Here is a 17,768-nt window from a genome sequence, read left to right as displayed (position 1 = left end):
TTCAGGTGAGGAAATGCCTCCATGAGATCCAGCTGTAAGGCATTTTCTCTATTAGTGACCAAGGGAAGAGCCCCTTGTGGGTGGGACCATCCCTGGGCTGGTAGTCTTGGGTTCTATAAGAAAGCAGGTTGAGCAAGCCAGGGGAAGAAAGCCAGTAATGAACATCCCTCCAAGGCCTCTGCATCAGCTCCTGTTTCCTGACCTGCTTGAGTTCCAGTCCTGACTTCCTTTGGTGATAAACAGCAATGTGGAAGTGTAAGCTGAATAAACCCTTTCCTCCCCAACTTGCTTCTTGGTCATTATGTTTTGTCCAGGAATAGAAACCCTGACTAAGACACCCTCTTAATTAAATCTCTTTGGAAACATCCTGGAAGGCTCAGCCAAAGGCATGTATCCCTAGGTGATTCTAGATCCAATCAGGTTGACAGTGAACATTAGCCATTATGCCGTTGGATGCCAGATTTCTTCCTTGGCTTGTAATCCAATGCACTAGGCTATTGCATGAATGGATGTATCTTCTTCATCCTGACTCCCGTCCCCATTTTCTGCAGTGAATATTTTATCACCTCACTGCTACAGTCTGAAGGCTCTCAGATACCACGTCCCATTAAGGACAGAATTCCTCTCACCATATAGACTAGTTCAAAACAAAACAAGCCGAGCGGTGGTGGCGCACGCCTTTAACCTCAGCCCTTGGGATGCAGAGGCAGGCAGATTTCTGAGTTTGAGGCCAGCCTGGTCTACAGAGTGAGTTCTAGGACAGCCAGGGCTACATAGAGAAACCCTGTCTTGAAAATACAAAAACAAAACAAAACAAACCATATATAGTCTAGTAGATGATCAGTTCCTGTCTCTCAATGGGTTTGATTTTTAAGACCCATCCTGTTTCTGTCTCTACCATGTAGGTGATTTATTTAGGAAGAGAATCTTCCCAGAAAAGGAATGAAAGAATCAGAAGAGGGGTCTAGAGAGGTGGCTCTATGGTTCGAAGTGTTTTTGCATGCAATCATGAGAAGTGGAGTTTAGATTTCAGCGCCTACATAATAAGCGACAAGCTGTGTAGCCTGCAAACATCTCCAACTCCAACTCCAACTCCAAGGGATCCTATGTCTCCTTTTGTCCTCTGCATGCACAGACACTTGCATCCACACATATGGACAGAAACAATTACACAGACAACACACACACACACACACACACACACACTCACGCGTAAATAGAAATAAGAAGAAACAGAGGAGTGCATGGGAGAAATTCTGGGGACAGAAGCAGTCTCATTTGGAGGCTAATTTCAGCTAGACCTCACAGGGATCTAGAATTATACCCCATAGTTGGTTCCACCGTGAAGTAAGAAAGTTGGCCTTATGGATTGTGTTCTGCCCCTGGGACTATTATCCAAGCAAGAAGGGGCTCATTAAGCTAACTAAAATTCTACAAAGAATGGGCAGCTGAGAGATGTTAGTTTTGCCAATATGTGCAGTCTGGACAGTGATGCTGTAATACAGTACTGATTGTGGAGGTAGGATGGAGAAGATGTGCCCAGTTTTTTTCCATGCACTCACACATAGACACACACACTCAGGTTTTTTGTCTGCTTACAGCCTGTGGAGTAGCTGGGTTCTGTGGGATAAAATATAGACACACTTTTTAAAAAAAGATTTATTTATTTTATGTATATGAGTACACTGCAGCTGTACATATGGTTGTGAGCCATCATATGGTTGCTGGGAATTGAACTCAAGACCTCTGCTCGCTCTGGCCTCACTTGCTCCAGCCCAAAGATTTTTTGATTATTATATGTAAGTACACTGTAGCTGTCTTTAGACACACCAGAAAAGGGCGTCAGATCTCATTACGGATGGTTGTGAGGCACTGTGTAGTTGCTGGGATTTGAACTCAGGACCTTCGGAAGAGCAGTCAGTGCTCTTACCTACTGAGCTGTCTCTCCAGCCTCTAAACATACTTTTTTTTTTTCCCTCTCCACACACAAGGAGTCAGTTCCTGCCTTCAGGTTCCTTCCTTGACTTTCCTAGACGATGGACTGTAAGCTGTAAGCTGTAAACTGTAAACCGAAGTAAACATTTCCCTTCTAAAGTTGCTTTTCGTCATAATGTTTTATCACAGCAGTAGAAATTCTCAGATGGGTTCTTGGATGAGGTTGGAACCCCAAATCTTCACACTTTAAAATGACATGTCTTTCTTTAGGTCTTTCTCCCAAAAGCCCCAGATAAAGGATCCATGCTCATCCCCCATGAACACACCAACAGCTTTTGCTGAAGCCTTGAGAGTCTGATCTCAGTATCACCTACCCTCCTCTTTGCACCCACCTTAAAGGACCTCCCTCTGTTTTCATCCTAAAGGATTTAAGTTTTATTAGTCAGTGGGAAACTGGGGAGACACTGATCCCACAATGCCCCTAGTGACTGGTATCAAATGAAGGGTAAGGCTGGTTCAGGACAGCTGCCGCTGGCACTGCCCTAACTGGGTGTTTGTCACCTGATGGTATCTTGATGGGACGGGAGTATAGATAAAAGCCTGCCAAACCCATGATGTGATTGAGCTGGTGTGAAGGCTTGTATGGCTCAGGGTCAACCTCACATCCTTTTCTCCAGTGGCTCTGGGACAAAATAGAAAGCAAACCATTATAGATCCTTCATTTTGGTGAGGACACAACCGACTCTGCTGTTCTTGAACTGATCACTTTTTTTTTTTTTTGGTTTTTCAAGACAGGGTTTCTCTGTATAGCCCTGGCTGTCCTGAAACTCACTTTGTAGACCAGGCTGGCCTGGAACTCAGAAATCCGCCTGCCTCTGCCTCTGCCTCTGCCTCCCCCTCCCGAGTGCTGGGATTAAAGGCATGCACCACCACACCCAGCTCATTGATCACTCTTGTATCCTTGCTTCCTACCAGTGAAACTCAACTAAGTACACAGCCTTTGACAGATCCATGGCCTGTCCCCTACAGGTCAGGGTATAGAGTTTCTGACACAGTCATGTGATTGTGAGGAGGACGTGATATAGAAAGAAATCCTTTAACAGTAGATCCCAGGCACGGAAGCCCTCAGGCTTTAGGCCAGAGCATACGTGTTACTGTGAGGAAGGGGAGGAAAGGGGCAGACTGCTAAACAGGAAGCAGAGGCCCAAGGAATCGTGTTTAGAAAGGATCAGGTAAGGTCATAAAACCAGCGCTGAGTTATTTCCAAAAATGTCACAAACCTTGCATTCACTCAGCTAGCAGAGTGCAGATACTGGAGCTTCTGAGAGACAAAGGCCTATCCCTGTTGTTCAACAAGGTGTCATTGTGTACCAGCTATGATCAGAGTTCCCTTAGATCGTGCCTTAGTGTTGGGGCTTGTGATGGCTATTCTTGATTGTCAAGTTGACTACATCTGGAATTAACTAAACCCCCCAAAGAGATGGCACACCTGTGAGGGCTTTCTGCTTAATTTGAAGTGAGAAGATCTACTTCTAATCCAGCTCTTTGAGGTAGGAAGACACACCTTTGATCCAGATCTAATCTGGGCCATACCTGTTGCTGGAAGCCATATAAGGACATGGAAGAAGGAAGCCTTTGCTCTTTGCCTGCTTGTTCTCCTTTGGCTAGCAAATCCATTCCTTCACTGGCATTACAGCCTACATCTTCAGGATTCCAGTGTTTACTGAAGACCAGCAGAGACATCCAGTCTCATGGACTGAGCAACTATCAGCTTCTCAGACTTTCCATTCATAGTCACCATTGTTGGATTATTTGTACCACTGCCTATAAGCCATTATAATAAATCATACACACACACACACACACACACACACACACACACGAGAGAGAGAGAGAGAGAGAGAGAGAGAGAGATTCTATAAATTCTTTTGCTATAGAGAACCCTGACTAATATAGTGTTCTTCCCTTAACACGAAAGACCTCAGGCAAGGGAGGGGATTTGAGCAGGCCTAGGCAGCAGGAGGAATCTGGTCCAGTTCCCTTAACACCTGCTTTTGTGCTGAGTCATGTAAACTTTTCTATCTACTGAGACTATCGTCACCTTGGCTGCCAGGCTCAGAGAAGGTCAACACAGCTTTGTTCCTTCTTGTCTATAGTTATTCCCCTGTCCTAGACCTTCCAGAACTGATGGGAAACTCTGACCAAATCCACCCCCTCCCCAAGAATGGACTGAGCATAAAGATGGCATGAGAGATGCCATCTTCCACCTTTGCAGCATTCCAGGCTATATAACAAAATCTGTGAGCTGGGACTGCAGACAACACAATGGTGAGTTTGGGGTCGGGGCAGGGGGCTATGATGGAGTTTTAACTGTATTTGGGATCTCCATGGTGGGCCATAACTTGTCCCAACTTATACCTTTTCTAGATTGACCCAGACACATGGTAGGCTTTGTTGTAAGGGGAGGAAGGCATTTTGTGTGCTACGTCTTCAATCCTGAAGACTTAGGCTGTAATGCTCCTCACTCTGTGAGAGTGTGTCCTGATTTCTAAGGTTATAGCCCTGTCCAACTCTGAGGGCAAGGTCTGCTCTACTGGGTTGTAGGGGAGCTTGGCAAAGACTTGAATTCTATTCTTTTTTTCCCCTCTTCTCTCGCCTGCCCTGCTCACCCCGGCTCTGCTTGCTTCTGCCCACAGATTTATTTATTTATTATATCTGAGTACACTGTACACTGTAGCTGTCTTCAGACACCCCAGAAGAGGGTATTAGATCTCATTACAGATGGTTTTGAGCCACCATGTGGCTGCTGGGATGTGAACTCAGGACCTTCAGAAGAGCAGTCTTAACGCTGAACCATCTCTCCAACCGGAATTCTATTTCTTTTTCTCTCTTCTTCTTTTTTTTTTTTTGTTTGTTTTTGTTTTTTCTAGACAGGGTTTCTCTGTGTAGCCCTGGCTGTCCTGGAACTCACTTTGTAGACTAGGCTGGCCTCGAACTCAGAAATCTGCTTGCCTCTGCCTCCCAAGTGCTGGGATTAAAGGCGTGAACTACCACCACCTGGCTAGAATTCTATTCTTTAAAGGGCTATTAGTAGCAAGAGTTGCATATGTTGTCATTGTGTGACACTAAAGGAGTTTGGAGAGTTAAGTCCTAGCATCCCGGCTGCAGGTGGAGGCTCTACACAGAAGACAAGGGGAGTTGGTGACACAGGGGGTATGGGAAGTTGTGGAAAAGGGAAGCAAAAAAGATCTATAAAATTTTCCGCCCATGGAATTCCAGAAAGCAGCCATCCCCTATCACACCCTGGAGCACAGTAGTTTCAGAAACAGACGTTCTGACTTTATCTCACATTCCAAAGCTTTTTTTTTTTTTAATTTTTCACAAAAAGCAGTACATGGATCTAGCTTCACCAGACCCTCCACCTTCCTACGTCACAGCTACGAAAACGGATTCTCAGACCTTGTGTGATGGGAGGTTCTCCTGCACCCCAGGATACTGAGTCACTCAGGGCTTAAGAACACCAACCTCTCAGACCAATAAAACTTTGCTCCAGCCATTTCGAGGCAAAACAGAGCTTTTATCCCTTCATCACTGATTTCTTTTTTTGGGGGGGGGGTTCGAGACAGGGTTTCTCTGTATAGCTCTGGCTGTCCTGCAACTCACTTTGTAGACCAGGCTGGCCTCGAACTCAGAAATCTGCCTGCTTCTGCCTCCCGAGTGCTGGGATTACCACTACGCCCAGCTATCATCACTGATTTCTTACAGAGTTACTTCAGAGGCATTGATGGGTTGGAAGAGGCAGGGCCTTTACACAGGAACCAGCAGACAGCATCCAGACCCTAAAAGATCAGTTGGGTCTAGCTTCTGAGGGCTTCTCTCTGACCTTGGTTCAACCCTGCAAGTTTGAATGTGGGTCTACCCGGTAGTCCATTATTCTTGGGTGGACTATAAGGACCATATACACTGGATGTTCCATCGATAGTGTAGACACACTGAAGTAGATGGTTCTCTTAATCATGAGAGAAGCAGGACCTTCCTGGACTGTCAAAGATGAGTTATGCCTTGCTTAGCATCTCTAAGGACTCATGGAGACCAAGGAGCTTCAAGAGACTCAGATTCCTTACCTGCCAGCCTCGGCTCTTTCATGTACTTCGTTTCCTTCATTTTCAGCCTTTTCCAAGTCCTAAGGATCGATGCCATCTCTGTATCAGGCACAGTCACACAGTAGGCACGCTGAGGGTTAATGGATGAAGATGCTCCTCTGTTGGTGATGGCTGCAGCAGCTGCTCCTTGCTCACTGGCACTTGGTCTTACATGAGGAAGTTGCTAGTAGGCACGCTGAGGGTTAATGGATGAAGATGCTCCTCTGTTGGTGATGGCTGCAGCAGCTGCTCCTTGCTCACTGGCACTTGGTCTTACATGAGGAAGTTGCTAGGGTTTGTTACAAAGTAGAATGAGGATTCTTAAAGCTCAGACACATCAAAGTCCGTTAAGACTGGGGCAGCTGGTGGGGGCTGAGAGATAGAGAACTCAGTTAGTGTTTGCTCTACTCCCACGAGGGACTGAGTCTGGTCCTCAGCCTCCACATAAAAAGCCAGGCACATTGGCTTATATGTATAATCCCTAGGATTCACTGGTCAGCTAGCTTACTCTAACTGATGAGAGCAGCCTTCCAGTGATAGACTCTGTCTCAAACAACAGGACAGCTCAGCTCCTAAGGAAAGACATCTGATGTTGATTTTTGGCTGTGACATACATGTGCACACCAGACACAAACACACACACACACACACACACACACACACACACACACACACACGAGAGAGAGAGAGAGAGAGAGAGAGAGAGAGAGAGAGAGAGAAAGTAGAGCCCAGACCTGGGAGTCTGCACAGGGCTAGATTGGAACCCTCACAATTTCTTGGACTACTGCTGTTGGTGCAAAAACTACCCTCAGAGATCTACATGCTTCGACATACTGAAACAGATGCTCTGGTATGCTACCTCTCCAGGAGAATAACTTTTTTTTTAAAAAGATTTATTTATTTATTTTATGTATATGAGTACACCATTGCAGTCTTCAGACACACCAGAAGAGGGCATCAGATCCCATTACAAATGGTTGTGAGCCACCATGTGGTTGCTGGGAATTGAACTCAGGACCTCTGGAAGAGTAGTCAGTGCTCTTAACCACTGAGCCATCTCTCTAGCCCCGAGAGTAACTCTTTTTTTTTTTTAAAGATTTATTTATTTTGGGGGCTGGTGAGATGGCTCAGCGGGTAAGAGCACCCGATTGCTCTTCCGAAGGTCCGGAGTTCAAACCCCAGCAACCACATGGTGGCTCAAAACCACCCGTAATGAGATCTGGCTCCCTCTTCTGGACTGTCGGAAGACAGCTACAGTGTACTTACATATAATAAATAAATAAATCTTAAAAAAAAAAGATTTATTTATTTTACGTATATGGGTACAGTGTAGCTGAACAGCTGGTTGTAAACCTTCATGTGGTTACTGGGAATTGAATTTTTAGGACCTCTGCTCGCTCAGGCCCAAAGATTTATTTATTATACATAAAAACACTGTAGTTGTCTTCAGATGTGCCAGAAGAGGGCATCAGATCTCATTACAGGTGGTTGGAAGCTACCATCTGGTTGCCGGGATTTGAACTCAGGACCTTCAGAAGAACAGTCAGTACTTTTAGCCGCTGAGCCATCTTGCCAGCCCCCCCCCTCCCCATGAGAGTAACTCTTAAGCTATGGGGATGCAGCTCTGTCCTCCTTTCTCTTTATTGAAGCAATAAGAGGCTCCATCCTCAAGGGTTAAGGGTAGGTGTCTCAGGAGCTTTGAGTCTTCCTTGCCAGTTCTAGGGAGTAGGCCTTAGCTTGACTTGCTTGAGATAACCAGTGGGGCTTGTTCAGCTGTTACTGGGTTTCAAGGAGGGGGGGGGGGGAAGAGCTGAATCCTATTTGATCCCGAAGCCAGGATGCTGCTGAAGGTGTACGGCATGGAGGTTAGGACCACTAGGCTTCCATTGTGAACAACTGTGCAGAAGTGGTCCTAGATACTAGATGTCTTTTTTTCCTTTTGAGATGTGCTCCTCATCTTCAGGCACCCCACTCTAACACCTTGCCAGGGAGCCCAAGCTTTGTCAGAGGCTTCATCATAGTCATGTACCCTCATTTGACACAGCAATGCCTTAGGGCATCTGAGGACCTTGGTATAGCTGGGCATTGTTCCAAACAAAACTGGGAACAGGAGTCGGGAATGCAACCATCTGTGTCTGCCCTACTGAGTGTTTATAATTCAAGAGGAGTTCTGTCGGCCCTCAATTGAAACCGGCCCTGCCTCTGTACTCTTTGAGGTATATGTGACACTATTTTTATGGCTTAAGATGATTTGGGTCAAGCTTTTAGCTTATTGAAGCTGATGTTAACTCACTGGTTTTGTTTCTCTAATAGTGTTTTGGTTTTTTGTTCTTTATTTTTTCATTGCTATTGCTGTAGCTGAATCTAAGGTTTCCTGCATGCTGGAAAGGGCTCTACCGCTAAACTACATAAGCTATAGTCTTCACCTGTGTTCTGCTTTTTGTTTTTATTTATTTATTTTTAAATATTTATCTTACATACATGAGTGCTCTATCTGCATGTACACCTGCATGCCAACCTGCATGCCAGAAGAGGGCATTCGATCCCATGACAGATGGTTGTGAGCCACCATGTGATTGCTGGGAATTGAACTCAGGACCTCTGGAAGAGCAGTCAGTGCTCTTAACCACTGAGCCATCTCTCCAGCCCCTTGTTGTTTTTTTTTTTTTTTTTTTTTGCTTTGAGACAGGGTTTCTCTGTGTAACAGCTCTGGCTGACCTGGCACTCGCTCTGTAGAACAGAACTCCCAGAGCTCCACCTCCCTCTGCCTCCTCAGTGCTGGGATTAAAGGCAGGCACCACCACACTGAGGTCTTTTTGTTTTTGAGACCTGGTTTTACTAAATTGACCTTGAACTTGTAACCCGACTGGTCAGGTTTTGTGAGTTCCGGGGATCAAACTGAGAGGTCTGGCTAAGGCGGCAAGTGCTCCACTCCCCCCCCCCCCCCCCGACCCCCCTGCTGATCCATCATGCAGGTCCCAGGTTTCTCTTTTGAATAGAGGGATACCAAGTCTTGGTCATTCTAGAAGTTCTTCTCTGTAAATCCGGTGAGAGAGAACAGCCTCAGTACTCTCCTAATGGCAAATCAGGGCCACTCTGGGGATAAGAGTACTTTACTGGCCGGGCGTGGTGGCGCACGCCTTTAATCCCAGCACTCGGGAGGCAGAGGCAGGCGGATTTCTGAGTTCGAGGCCAGCCTGGTCTACAAAGTGAGTTCCAGGACAGCCAGGGCTACACAGAGAAACACCGTCTGGGAAAAAAAAAAAAATCAAAGACTGGGCACAGTGGCACATGCTTTTAACCCCCCAGCACTCAAGAGACAGAGCTAAGTGGATCTATGTGAGTTTAAGACTAGCCTGATCAACATAGTGAGTTTCAGGCCAGCCTGATACAGTGTAGCACCCTGTATCAAAAATCACCAACTTCAGAGAAATGGCAGTAGTAAGAGTGCTTTTCCACTATATTAAAATACCTGAAGCAGGATATTTATGGGGTAATAACTTTAACTGGGAATAATGGTGCAGCTACAATCTCAGTACGTGGGAGGGAGAGGCAGGAGGATCAGGACTTCAAAACAGTAGTGGCTACCTGAGTCCTGGCAGTTGATGGCTACTGGAGAGAGAGATTTCTCTTCAGGGGTGTCAGGTGCATGCAGGCAGCACTAATTGGAGTCTGGGTTATTTTTAAAAAATTGTTTAAAGGGAACTCGTTAGGGAGGATCCAGTGGGGTTCCAAGGGGGGATAATGGCGGATATGATCAAGACATATTGCATATGTGTATGGAATTCTCAAAAAAGAAAAATTCTACTAAAAAACAAAAGGCTGGGTTGGCCAGATGGCTCAGAGGTTAGGAGTTTTTTGTTTTTATTTTTGTTTTTGCCAACTTGACACAAACTAGAGTTACCTGAGAAAAGAAACCTCAGTTAAGAAAATGCCTTCAGGGGCTGGAGAGAAGGCTCAGTGGTTAAGAGCACTGACTGCTCTTCTAGAGGTTCTGAGTTCAAATCCCAGCAACCACAAGGTGGCTCACCACCATCTGTATTGGGATCTGGTGTCTTCTTCTGGCTGGCAGGCAGAACACTATTTACATAAGTCTTAAAAAAAAAAAAAACCACCACAGCAACAAAACACCATCAACAACAATGAAACAAAACAAAAGGCTTATTTTGCTTACAGTTTTAAGGCTGAAGAAGTCATGTGGCAAACCACAGTCCTGGCAAGAGTCCAGTGGCACCTCTCCAATAGGCAGCAGAGAGAGAGAGAGAGAGAGAGAGAGAGAGAGAGAGAGAGAGAGAGAGAGCTGGGTGGAGCCAGGCTCTTGCTCCTTTTATAAGAACCCTTTGGCAAGAGCTTACAGGGTTTTCCTCAGTGACCCAAGGGCTAACTAGGTCCTTTTCTTTCTTCTTCCTTCTTCTTCTTCCTCCTCTTCTTCTTTTTTTTTTTTTGGTTTCCAAGATAGGGTTTCTCTGTATAGCCCTGGCTGTCCTGGAACTCACTTTGTAGACCAGGCAGTGACCAGGCTGGCCTTGAACTCAGAAATCTGCTTGCCTCTGCCTCCCTTCTTGATGACAAGAAATCCAAGCCACATTTAGGGGCACACTGGAAGGCGAAGGGGACTGGATTAAAGGTGTGGGCCACCACAACCGGCTCTTTTATTTTATTTTTTTAAAGATTTATTTATTTTATGTATATGAGCACACTGTAGCTGTCTTCAACCAGAAGAGGGCATTGGATCCCATTACAGATGGTTTTGAGCCACCATGTGGTTGCTGGGAATTGAACTCAGGACCTCTGGAAGAGCAGTCAGTGCTCTTAACCACTCAGCCATCTCTCCTGCCCCCAACTAGGTTCTCCTTAAAGGTTCTACCACCTCTCAGTACTGCCCTTTGGGGGTTAGCCTTTAATCACAAGAACCTGAGTAGGAAGGCAAACAGGACTTCTTAGAAACACAGGAGATTCCAATAGTAACCAATCAAAGTTGAACTGAGGCTGGGTGTGGTGGCATGTACCTTTCATCACAGATCTTGGGAGGCTGAGGGGCAGGCAGATCTCTGTGAGTTCAAGGCCAAACAGAGCTATATATTTTTTAAGACCCTGTCTTAAAAAATAGAGCATGCATGTGGTGGTGCATGCCTTTATTTCTAGCACTTAGAGGCACTTAGCAGAGGCAGGAGAATCTCTGCAAGTTCGGAGCCAACCTGGTCTACATAGTGAGTTCCAAGACAGCCAGGGCTACACAGAGACTCTGTCTCCAAATAAATAAACAAATAAATAAAATAAAAATTGAGTTTAATCAAAGATTGCTTTTTTGCCAAAAATCAATATAGGTGGAGCCTGGGGAGATGACTCAGTGGTTAGGGCACTTGCAGAACAAGCGTGAGGACCAACGTTTAGATGCCACCTAAATGCCAGGTTCTCATGATCTACCTGTAATCTTAGTGCTTGGAAGGCAGAGACATGGGATCTGAGGAGCAAGATGGCTGGCCCAACCCGTGTGTGGGTGAGCTCTCCCATTCATTGAGAGCCTCTGCCTCAATGAATGAGGTGCAATGAATGAGGTGCAGAGTGATCAAGGAGGAGTTTCCACCTGGGGGCCTCCAGGGGCACATTCACATCTGCACACGCAGAATTTTAGATCTAGCTATCTAATTATATAGAGATATATGTATACACAGAGAATGATGACAAGAAATCCAAGCCACGTTTAGGGGCACACTGGAAGGCGAAGGGGACTGGAGCGGGGAAGGGTGTCAACGTATTTATTTCCTCTTCTGGACTCCACTTGCGCTATGGATGAGGTGAGTCATATGGAGGACTGTGGCAGGCTGGCTGAGCCCACGCACACTCCCAAAGGTTGTATAACATATGATGGCTACGGATGTTTGCCGACGACTCACTGGCTGAACTACAGAGGATGGCTGGCTTTTCAGTTCCAGATGAAATTAAGTTGACTGACTCTTTAGGAACCAGGTTTGAGGCAGAGCACATTAAACAGTGCTAACTAGACTCTGAGTGGCAAAGTGTGTAAGTTATGAATCCAAGGAACTTCTCCTGTCCTGGCACTCCTCAACTCCTACTCAAGTTTCATGACCAAAGAAAGGTTTCCTCCCCTTGAAAGCCTTTCCTAACCAACACCCTGCCCACTGTTCAGCTGAGGTGGGTGCCCGAACTGGCCCAACAGGCCCTTGAATAATTCATGTATCAAGGGACTTAGCATGCTGATGTTTGTTTTGAGAAAAGTTTGATGTAGTCATGGCTGTCCTGGAACTCAGAGATCTGCCTGCCTCTGCCCGCTGTGTTCTGGAGTTAAAGGCATACCCTGACCTTAGCTGTTTTAAAAACAGCATTTTATAATGTAGCCTAGGCTAGCCTCTAAATCATGACCCCACTGCCTCTTGCTGGGATGACAGGCATGTGCCACCACACATGATCTTTGTCACTGTTTTTTAAAATTTTGATGTGACTAGTGAAACATCTCTATGTTCTACCCATCTTGTCCCCTCATGTTCCATTTCATACAGCCACTTTCTCTGAATATAGTTACAATTTTTTTTTGTATTATCTTCCTAGTCTTTTTGTTTTTTATAAGGTTTTCTTTTTTTTTTTTTTTTTTTTGGTTTTTCGAGACAGGGTTTCTCTGTATAGCCCTGGCTGTCCTGGAGCTCACTTTGTAGACCAGGCTGGCCTCGAACTCAGAAATCCGCCTGCCTCTGCCTCCCGAGTGCTGGGATTAAAGGCGTGCGCCACCACGCCCGGCAAGGTTTTCTTTTTTAAAAATGTTTAGTTTTTATGTACATTGGTGTTTTGCTTGCAAATATATCTGTGTGAGAATTACAGTTATGATCTGCCATGTCCGTGCAGGGAATTGAACCCAGGTCCTCTGAAAGAGCAGCCAGTGCTCTTAACTGCTGAGCCATCTCTCTAGCCCCCTGGTTTTATTTTATTTTTTTTAATATGAGACTTGTTCTCAACAAGGCAAAGCATCCAGATACATAAAATAAAAATCTTTAGCTGGGTGTTGGTGGTGTACACCTTTTGGAATTAAAAGAGAGGCACTAGAGAGACAGAGGCAGGCAGATCTTTGAGTTCGAGGCCAGCCTGGTCTACAGAGTGAGTTCTGGGACAGCCAGGGCTACTAAGAGAAACCCTGTCCAGAAAAAAAAAAAACAATAAATAAATAAACCAAAAAATAAAGTGAAAAGAGCATAAACAATTAGGTAAGTTTATGGAGAAGATGACCAAGCCACATAAATTAGAAGATACAAATATCTAATTTTTTAAATATTTTTCAAATTATCTATTTATAGTTAATAAAGTTTTATCTTGTTATTTTGGAAGTCCTTTACTGTAAAGAACATTCTTTTGTCTGATGGCAATCACAGCTATGATGGTTATCTGGATCTCCCCACTATATGAACTCTGTTTCTTGAGACAATTCCTTCTGTATTCCTGCACTGTCTGTTGGACCTTGATGCATCAGCAGACCTGTCGCTGACTTCCTTTCGAATGCTGTGAACTCAAGAGTGAGATGGCAGCTTTGCTGAGGCTTTGAGGTTAGGGTTGTCTCTTCTGCCAGAGAACCGTATTAAATGGAGCATGTGGCTTTGTTGCCTGGATGTCTCTGCTGGATACCCTCTTGCCGGCCTATCACCCTTGTCACTGTACTTTGGTTTGGGTTTCTTGCCCATCTCTCCTACTGGACTTGTCCAGGGTTGTGAATTGTTCCTATAAGCACCGTGGCCCTTGTTTACCATTGCGCGACGCACACTGTGCATATACAACCAGCTGAAGACAGCTGACCTTCAGGGTGGGAGGAGGAACCACCGGAGACAGGAAGACCTGTCCTGAGCATAGATGGTAAATAGGTACTGCCTAGTGTCCAGAGCTTGGCAATCCTCCTGCCTCAGCCGCCTAAGGGTTGGGATGACAGTATGCATCAGCTTGCTGGGGGCACCTTTCCAGTTCCCAAGCTGCCCCTGCTTACCTTTTCAGACAGAACGGAGGCTTAAAAAAACAAATGATCTTGAGGGCTGGAGAGATGGCTCAGTGGTTTACAGCACTGATTGCTCTTCCAGAGGTCCTGAGTTCAATTCCCAGCAACCACATGGTGGCTCACAACCATCTGTAATGGGATCTGATGCCCACTTCTGGTGTGTATGACACCAGACAGCTACAGCGTACTCATATACGTAAACTAAATCTTTAAAAAATGATCTTGGGCCGGGCAGTGGTGGCGCACGCCTTTAATCCCAGCGCTTGGGAGGCAGAGCTAGGTGGATTTCTGAGTTCGAGGCCAACCTGGTCTACAAAGTGAGTTCCAGGACAGCCAGGGCTACACAGAGAAACCCTGTCTCGAAAAACCAACCAAACAAACAAAAAAAACAAACAAAAAGATCTTGGGCAAGCACCTCATGTACACTTGGTGGATTGCTGTCCCTGTGCTCTGAGAGGCTCTGAGAGGCACAGATAGTCGCCCAATTTCTCTTCCCTGTTACTCCAAAGAAGACAAAGTCCTGAAGTGGGGCATCAGACTTCCAGATCAGCTTCCAAACAGGTCAATGACAGCCTCATCAAACTGCCTATACCATTCTTAGGGGAGAAAAAAAAGAACTGACCCTTGTTCCCTTGCTGTCTTAAGGGAGAGTTTGAGGACTTCTCCCCTAGAGGGGCTTCCCCAGCTCCTCAACCTGGGAAGTAGAAAGTAGACTCTGAGCTCTGAGGACTGTATCCCGAGTCACCTGCAGGAGAATGAAATGCCAGCCTGACTCCAGATACCAGTACTTTATTTAGGCCCATCCTCTGCAGAGCACCTTCTTCCTGTGAAGCTTGAACCCAAACATTGATGTGGACTCTAGAGAAGGCTCCCAGAGGGCAATCTGCTTTTTCATTCTTGGGGGGGAGGATTTCCTTAGGCAACCACCTTATCAGAAGAGTCAGTATGGACTGGGCTGTATACCTGACAGGTCTTTCTTCTTTTCTTATTGCCTTGTGGACTGGGGTATATCCCTTCTCCAAATGAGCATGTGTATGCTTTCTAGAAAGCCCACCAAACAGGGGCTGGAGAGTTGTCTCAGAGGTTAAGAACATTTGCTGCTTTTTGCAGAGGACCCAGATTTAGTTCCTAGCACCAATGTGGTGGTTCACAGCCATCTGTAACTCTAGTTCCAGGAGACCCAAAAGCCCTCCTCTGACCTTCGTGGGTACTGGCCATGCACTTGCTGCACATACACACATGCAGGCAAAAACAATAATAATAATAATAATAATAATAATAAAAACCTCACCAAGTGTCATGGCAAATGCCTTTAATCCCAGCACTTAGGAGGTAGAGATAGGTGAATTTCTGTAAATTGGAGGCCAGCCTGGCCTTACATAGTAAGATTCTGTCAAAAAAAAAAAAAAAAAAAAAAGTCCCATGGGTCCTGTTACACCCACAAATGTGCAGTCCTTACTCTGTCAAGCTGATGAGGCCAGGCGTAGGCAGAGACCTGACAACACAGGGCGGAAGGGAGCAGCCATTAACACTAATGAAGCAGGCGGCCTGAAAGCTTTGTCCTCTGAAGCTGTATGCCCACCGGGGGAACAGTGTTTTCTGCTCCCTTGGTTTCCAGGAACCTTAGGTAGAAAGGGGGCGTGGGGATGGAAATAGGTGTAGGGGGGGGGGTCTTAAGGAAAGCACAGAGGAGGGAGAGCCAGGAGGGTGGGTTTGGTTTTGGCTATAAGGGATTTTTTTGATCTCTCTTCCAAAGAAACCTTGGGTCTAGTTTTTCACTTCACTGCTGCATGGTGATACTGACCCTCTTTGGTGCCCTTGACAAAGTTCCTGGAAGCAAAGGAAACAACATGTCCTAGGGAGACTAAGTGAACATCTGTGGGGACAGAAATTAAATTAAGATCAGAGGGCCGCCTGCCTTATTATTGCTAATGGTTCTAGCATGACCCATCCCTAGGTTCTGCTCTTATGGAAATTTTGGGGTCTGGACACCCTATCTTGTTCCCAAAGTTTAATTGGTTCCTGGCTGTCTCATGCCAAATTGGAGATGTTCTAATAGAACACCCAAAGGTTCAGGTCTTAGGGAGAAAGCCTGAATTGTGCCTCCATTTTCCAGGGAGGCACCTCATGCCCTGGCTACAGGAAGCAGTCACGTGTGGACCCTTTATTAGGCACTGCCATATAAGCTCAGGGCACAAGAGACCAGGACATCCCTAGGCAAAGATCAGCAAGCAAAGGTAAGCACAAAGACTATACAGGAATTGGGACTTTCTGGGAGCATCTCTCTCAGCGCTGGTAGGGTACCCTAAGGATGAGGAGAGACTAAATGGGGGTTTTCCTGCTGAGCCAGGCCATGCTGACTGCAATGTTGCTGAGTTGTGTTCTGCTGTTGGCACTGCCTCCCACACTGGGGGTCCAGATGGGCGTGGCTCCACTGAAGGGCATCAGAAGGCCTGACCAGGCTCTGTTCCCAGAGTTCCCAGGTGAGTATGGTCAGGTTGGGGATATGTGGGGCAACGACCATTGCTGGCCACAGACCTGCCCGCCCAGGCTTAGACCTCCTTCCCCAATCCCAATCCCAACCTAGGGAGGTGGGTACTTGGTGCATGGTGGGTGTGGCCCTCACATCTTCTGCCCCAGGTCTAAGTCTGAATGGCCTCAAGAAGACAACTGCAGACCGAGCAGAAGAAGTTCTGCTGCAGAAGGCAGAAGCTTTGGCGGAGGTAACTCATTAGGGAAAGGGATAAAGTAGAAGGTAGGGCGCATCAGATACCATCATCTCTCCCCACTTCCGGATTACCCAACCTGGGCAGAACTGCAGCCCCTCCCTGACCTCAGTCCACTGCCACCCTACTGGGGTCGGGGTTTGAGAGTTTCCTGAACCTTATTCCCCTACGAATGCAGGTGCTAGATCCACAGAACCGCGAGTCTCGTTCTCCGCGTCGCTGTGTAAGGCTGCACGAGTCCTGCTTGGGACAGCAGGTACCTTGCTGCGACCCGTGCGCTACGTGCTACTGCCGCTTCTTCAATGCCTTTTGCTACTGCCGCAAGCTGGGTACGGCCACGAACCTCTGTAGTCGCACCTAGCCAATGGATGTTGTTTGGGCAAAGGCAGGGGATGAGAATAAAGGATGGGACGGTTTAACCTTAAAGCTGTGGTTATTTCAAACGTGGCTGTCGAAGGGTTGTCGGGGCGTCGTCATGCTGGAACCACACACACCATAACCTCGGGGTCTAAGCTACACCATCATCTGAACCACATATATGGGCGAGTTTAAGGCACCAGGCCCCTTGGGGAAATCAGAAGGCCACACCCCGGTCCTAGAGAACTAGTGCAACAAACGCCGGGAAAGCGGGCGCAGTGCGGCTTACCGGGTGTAAAGTCTAGTTGGAGGATAACCATTTGGCTCCGAAACTCTCCCCTCCTCTTCCTTGGACCTCGGTTTCTGTCTGGTAGGAGACAGCCTCGACAGCCTAAGGAATAGCACACCCGCTCAGCTTTACCCGGCTGGCCCTAATGAAGCCAGACAGAAGCGCCAAACCCAGGAAAACTCAACTTAGGGCCCACCTCGCATCCTGAGGGTATTAGCACCACCACGCGGTCGATTTCCATCATCGACCTTTCTTTGCTCTCCGCTAGGCGCTCCAGGGCCGCCTTTCCTTAGTGCGCAGGCGCCGGGAGGGCAGTTATAGCCGGT

At 46.6% G+C, this 17,768-nt stretch overlaps 1 protein-coding gene and 1 long non-coding RNA gene across 7 annotated transcripts; one reads left to right on the top strand and one right to left on the bottom strand.

The window, feature by feature from the left end:
* Window positions 1–1,644: 1,644 nt before the first annotated feature.
* Gm38250 (predicted gene, 38250) lies at window positions 1,645–17,733 on the bottom strand. 5 transcript variants are annotated; one of them, NR_168531.1, is made up of 4 exons: window positions 17,639–17,733; window positions 17,443–17,544; window positions 6,060–6,449; window positions 1,645–2,617 (listed from the first exon to the last, which is right to left on the bottom strand). It is a non-coding gene; the product is annotated as a predicted gene, 38250 (long non-coding RNA). The 5 variants fall into 5 exon arrangements; NR_168532.1 differs by having other exon boundaries at window positions 6,060–6,366; NR_168528.1 differs by lacking the exon at window positions 1,645–2,617 and having other exon boundaries at window positions 4,627–6,449.
* On the top strand, window positions 4,068–17,218 carry Agrp (agouti related neuropeptide). Of its 2 annotated transcripts, none has more exons than NM_001271806.1 (5): window positions 4,068–4,263; window positions 16,187–16,307; window positions 16,421–16,553; window positions 16,711–16,793; window positions 16,975–17,218. In NM_001271806.1, exons 3-5 carry the CDS (start codon window positions 16,424–16,426, stop codon window positions 17,155–17,157), a joined length of 396 nt encoding a protein of 131 aa, NP_001258735.1. In that variant the 5' UTR covers window positions 4,068–4,263; window positions 16,187–16,307; window positions 16,421–16,423; the 3' UTR covers window positions 17,158–17,218. The 2 variants fall into 2 exon arrangements, with proteins under 2 accessions (NP_001258735.1, NP_031453.1); NM_007427.3 differs by lacking the exon at window positions 4,068–4,263 and adding an exon at window positions 15,612–15,697.
* Window positions 17,734–17,768: the final 35 nt, after the last annotated feature.

This window comes from Mus musculus, chromosome 8 (assembly GCF_000001635.26).
Source record: "Mus musculus strain C57BL/6J chromosome 8, GRCm38.p6 C57BL/6J".
Classification (NCBI taxonomy): Eukaryota; Metazoa; Chordata; class Mammalia; order Rodentia; family Muridae; genus Mus; species Mus musculus.
The sequence above is the reverse complement of the archived record's forward strand: the minus strand, read 5'-3'. Positions and strand labels throughout refer to the sequence as shown.

Excerpts from the sequence above, each read along its gene's own strand:
- Agrp (NM_001271806.1), top strand. The coding sequence starts at position 16,424 with ATGCTGACTGCAATGTTGCTGAGTTGTGTTCTGCTGTTGGCACTGCCT. Across the intron at positions 16,554-16,710 it reads TCTGTTCCCAGAGTTCCCAG|GTCTAAGTCTGAATGGCCTC; the intron begins GTGAGTATGGTC and ends CTTCTGCCCCAG. Across the intron at positions 16,794-16,974 it reads AGGCAGAAGCTTTGGCGGAG|GTGCTAGATCCACAGAACCG; the intron begins GTAACTCATTAG and ends CTACGAATGCAG.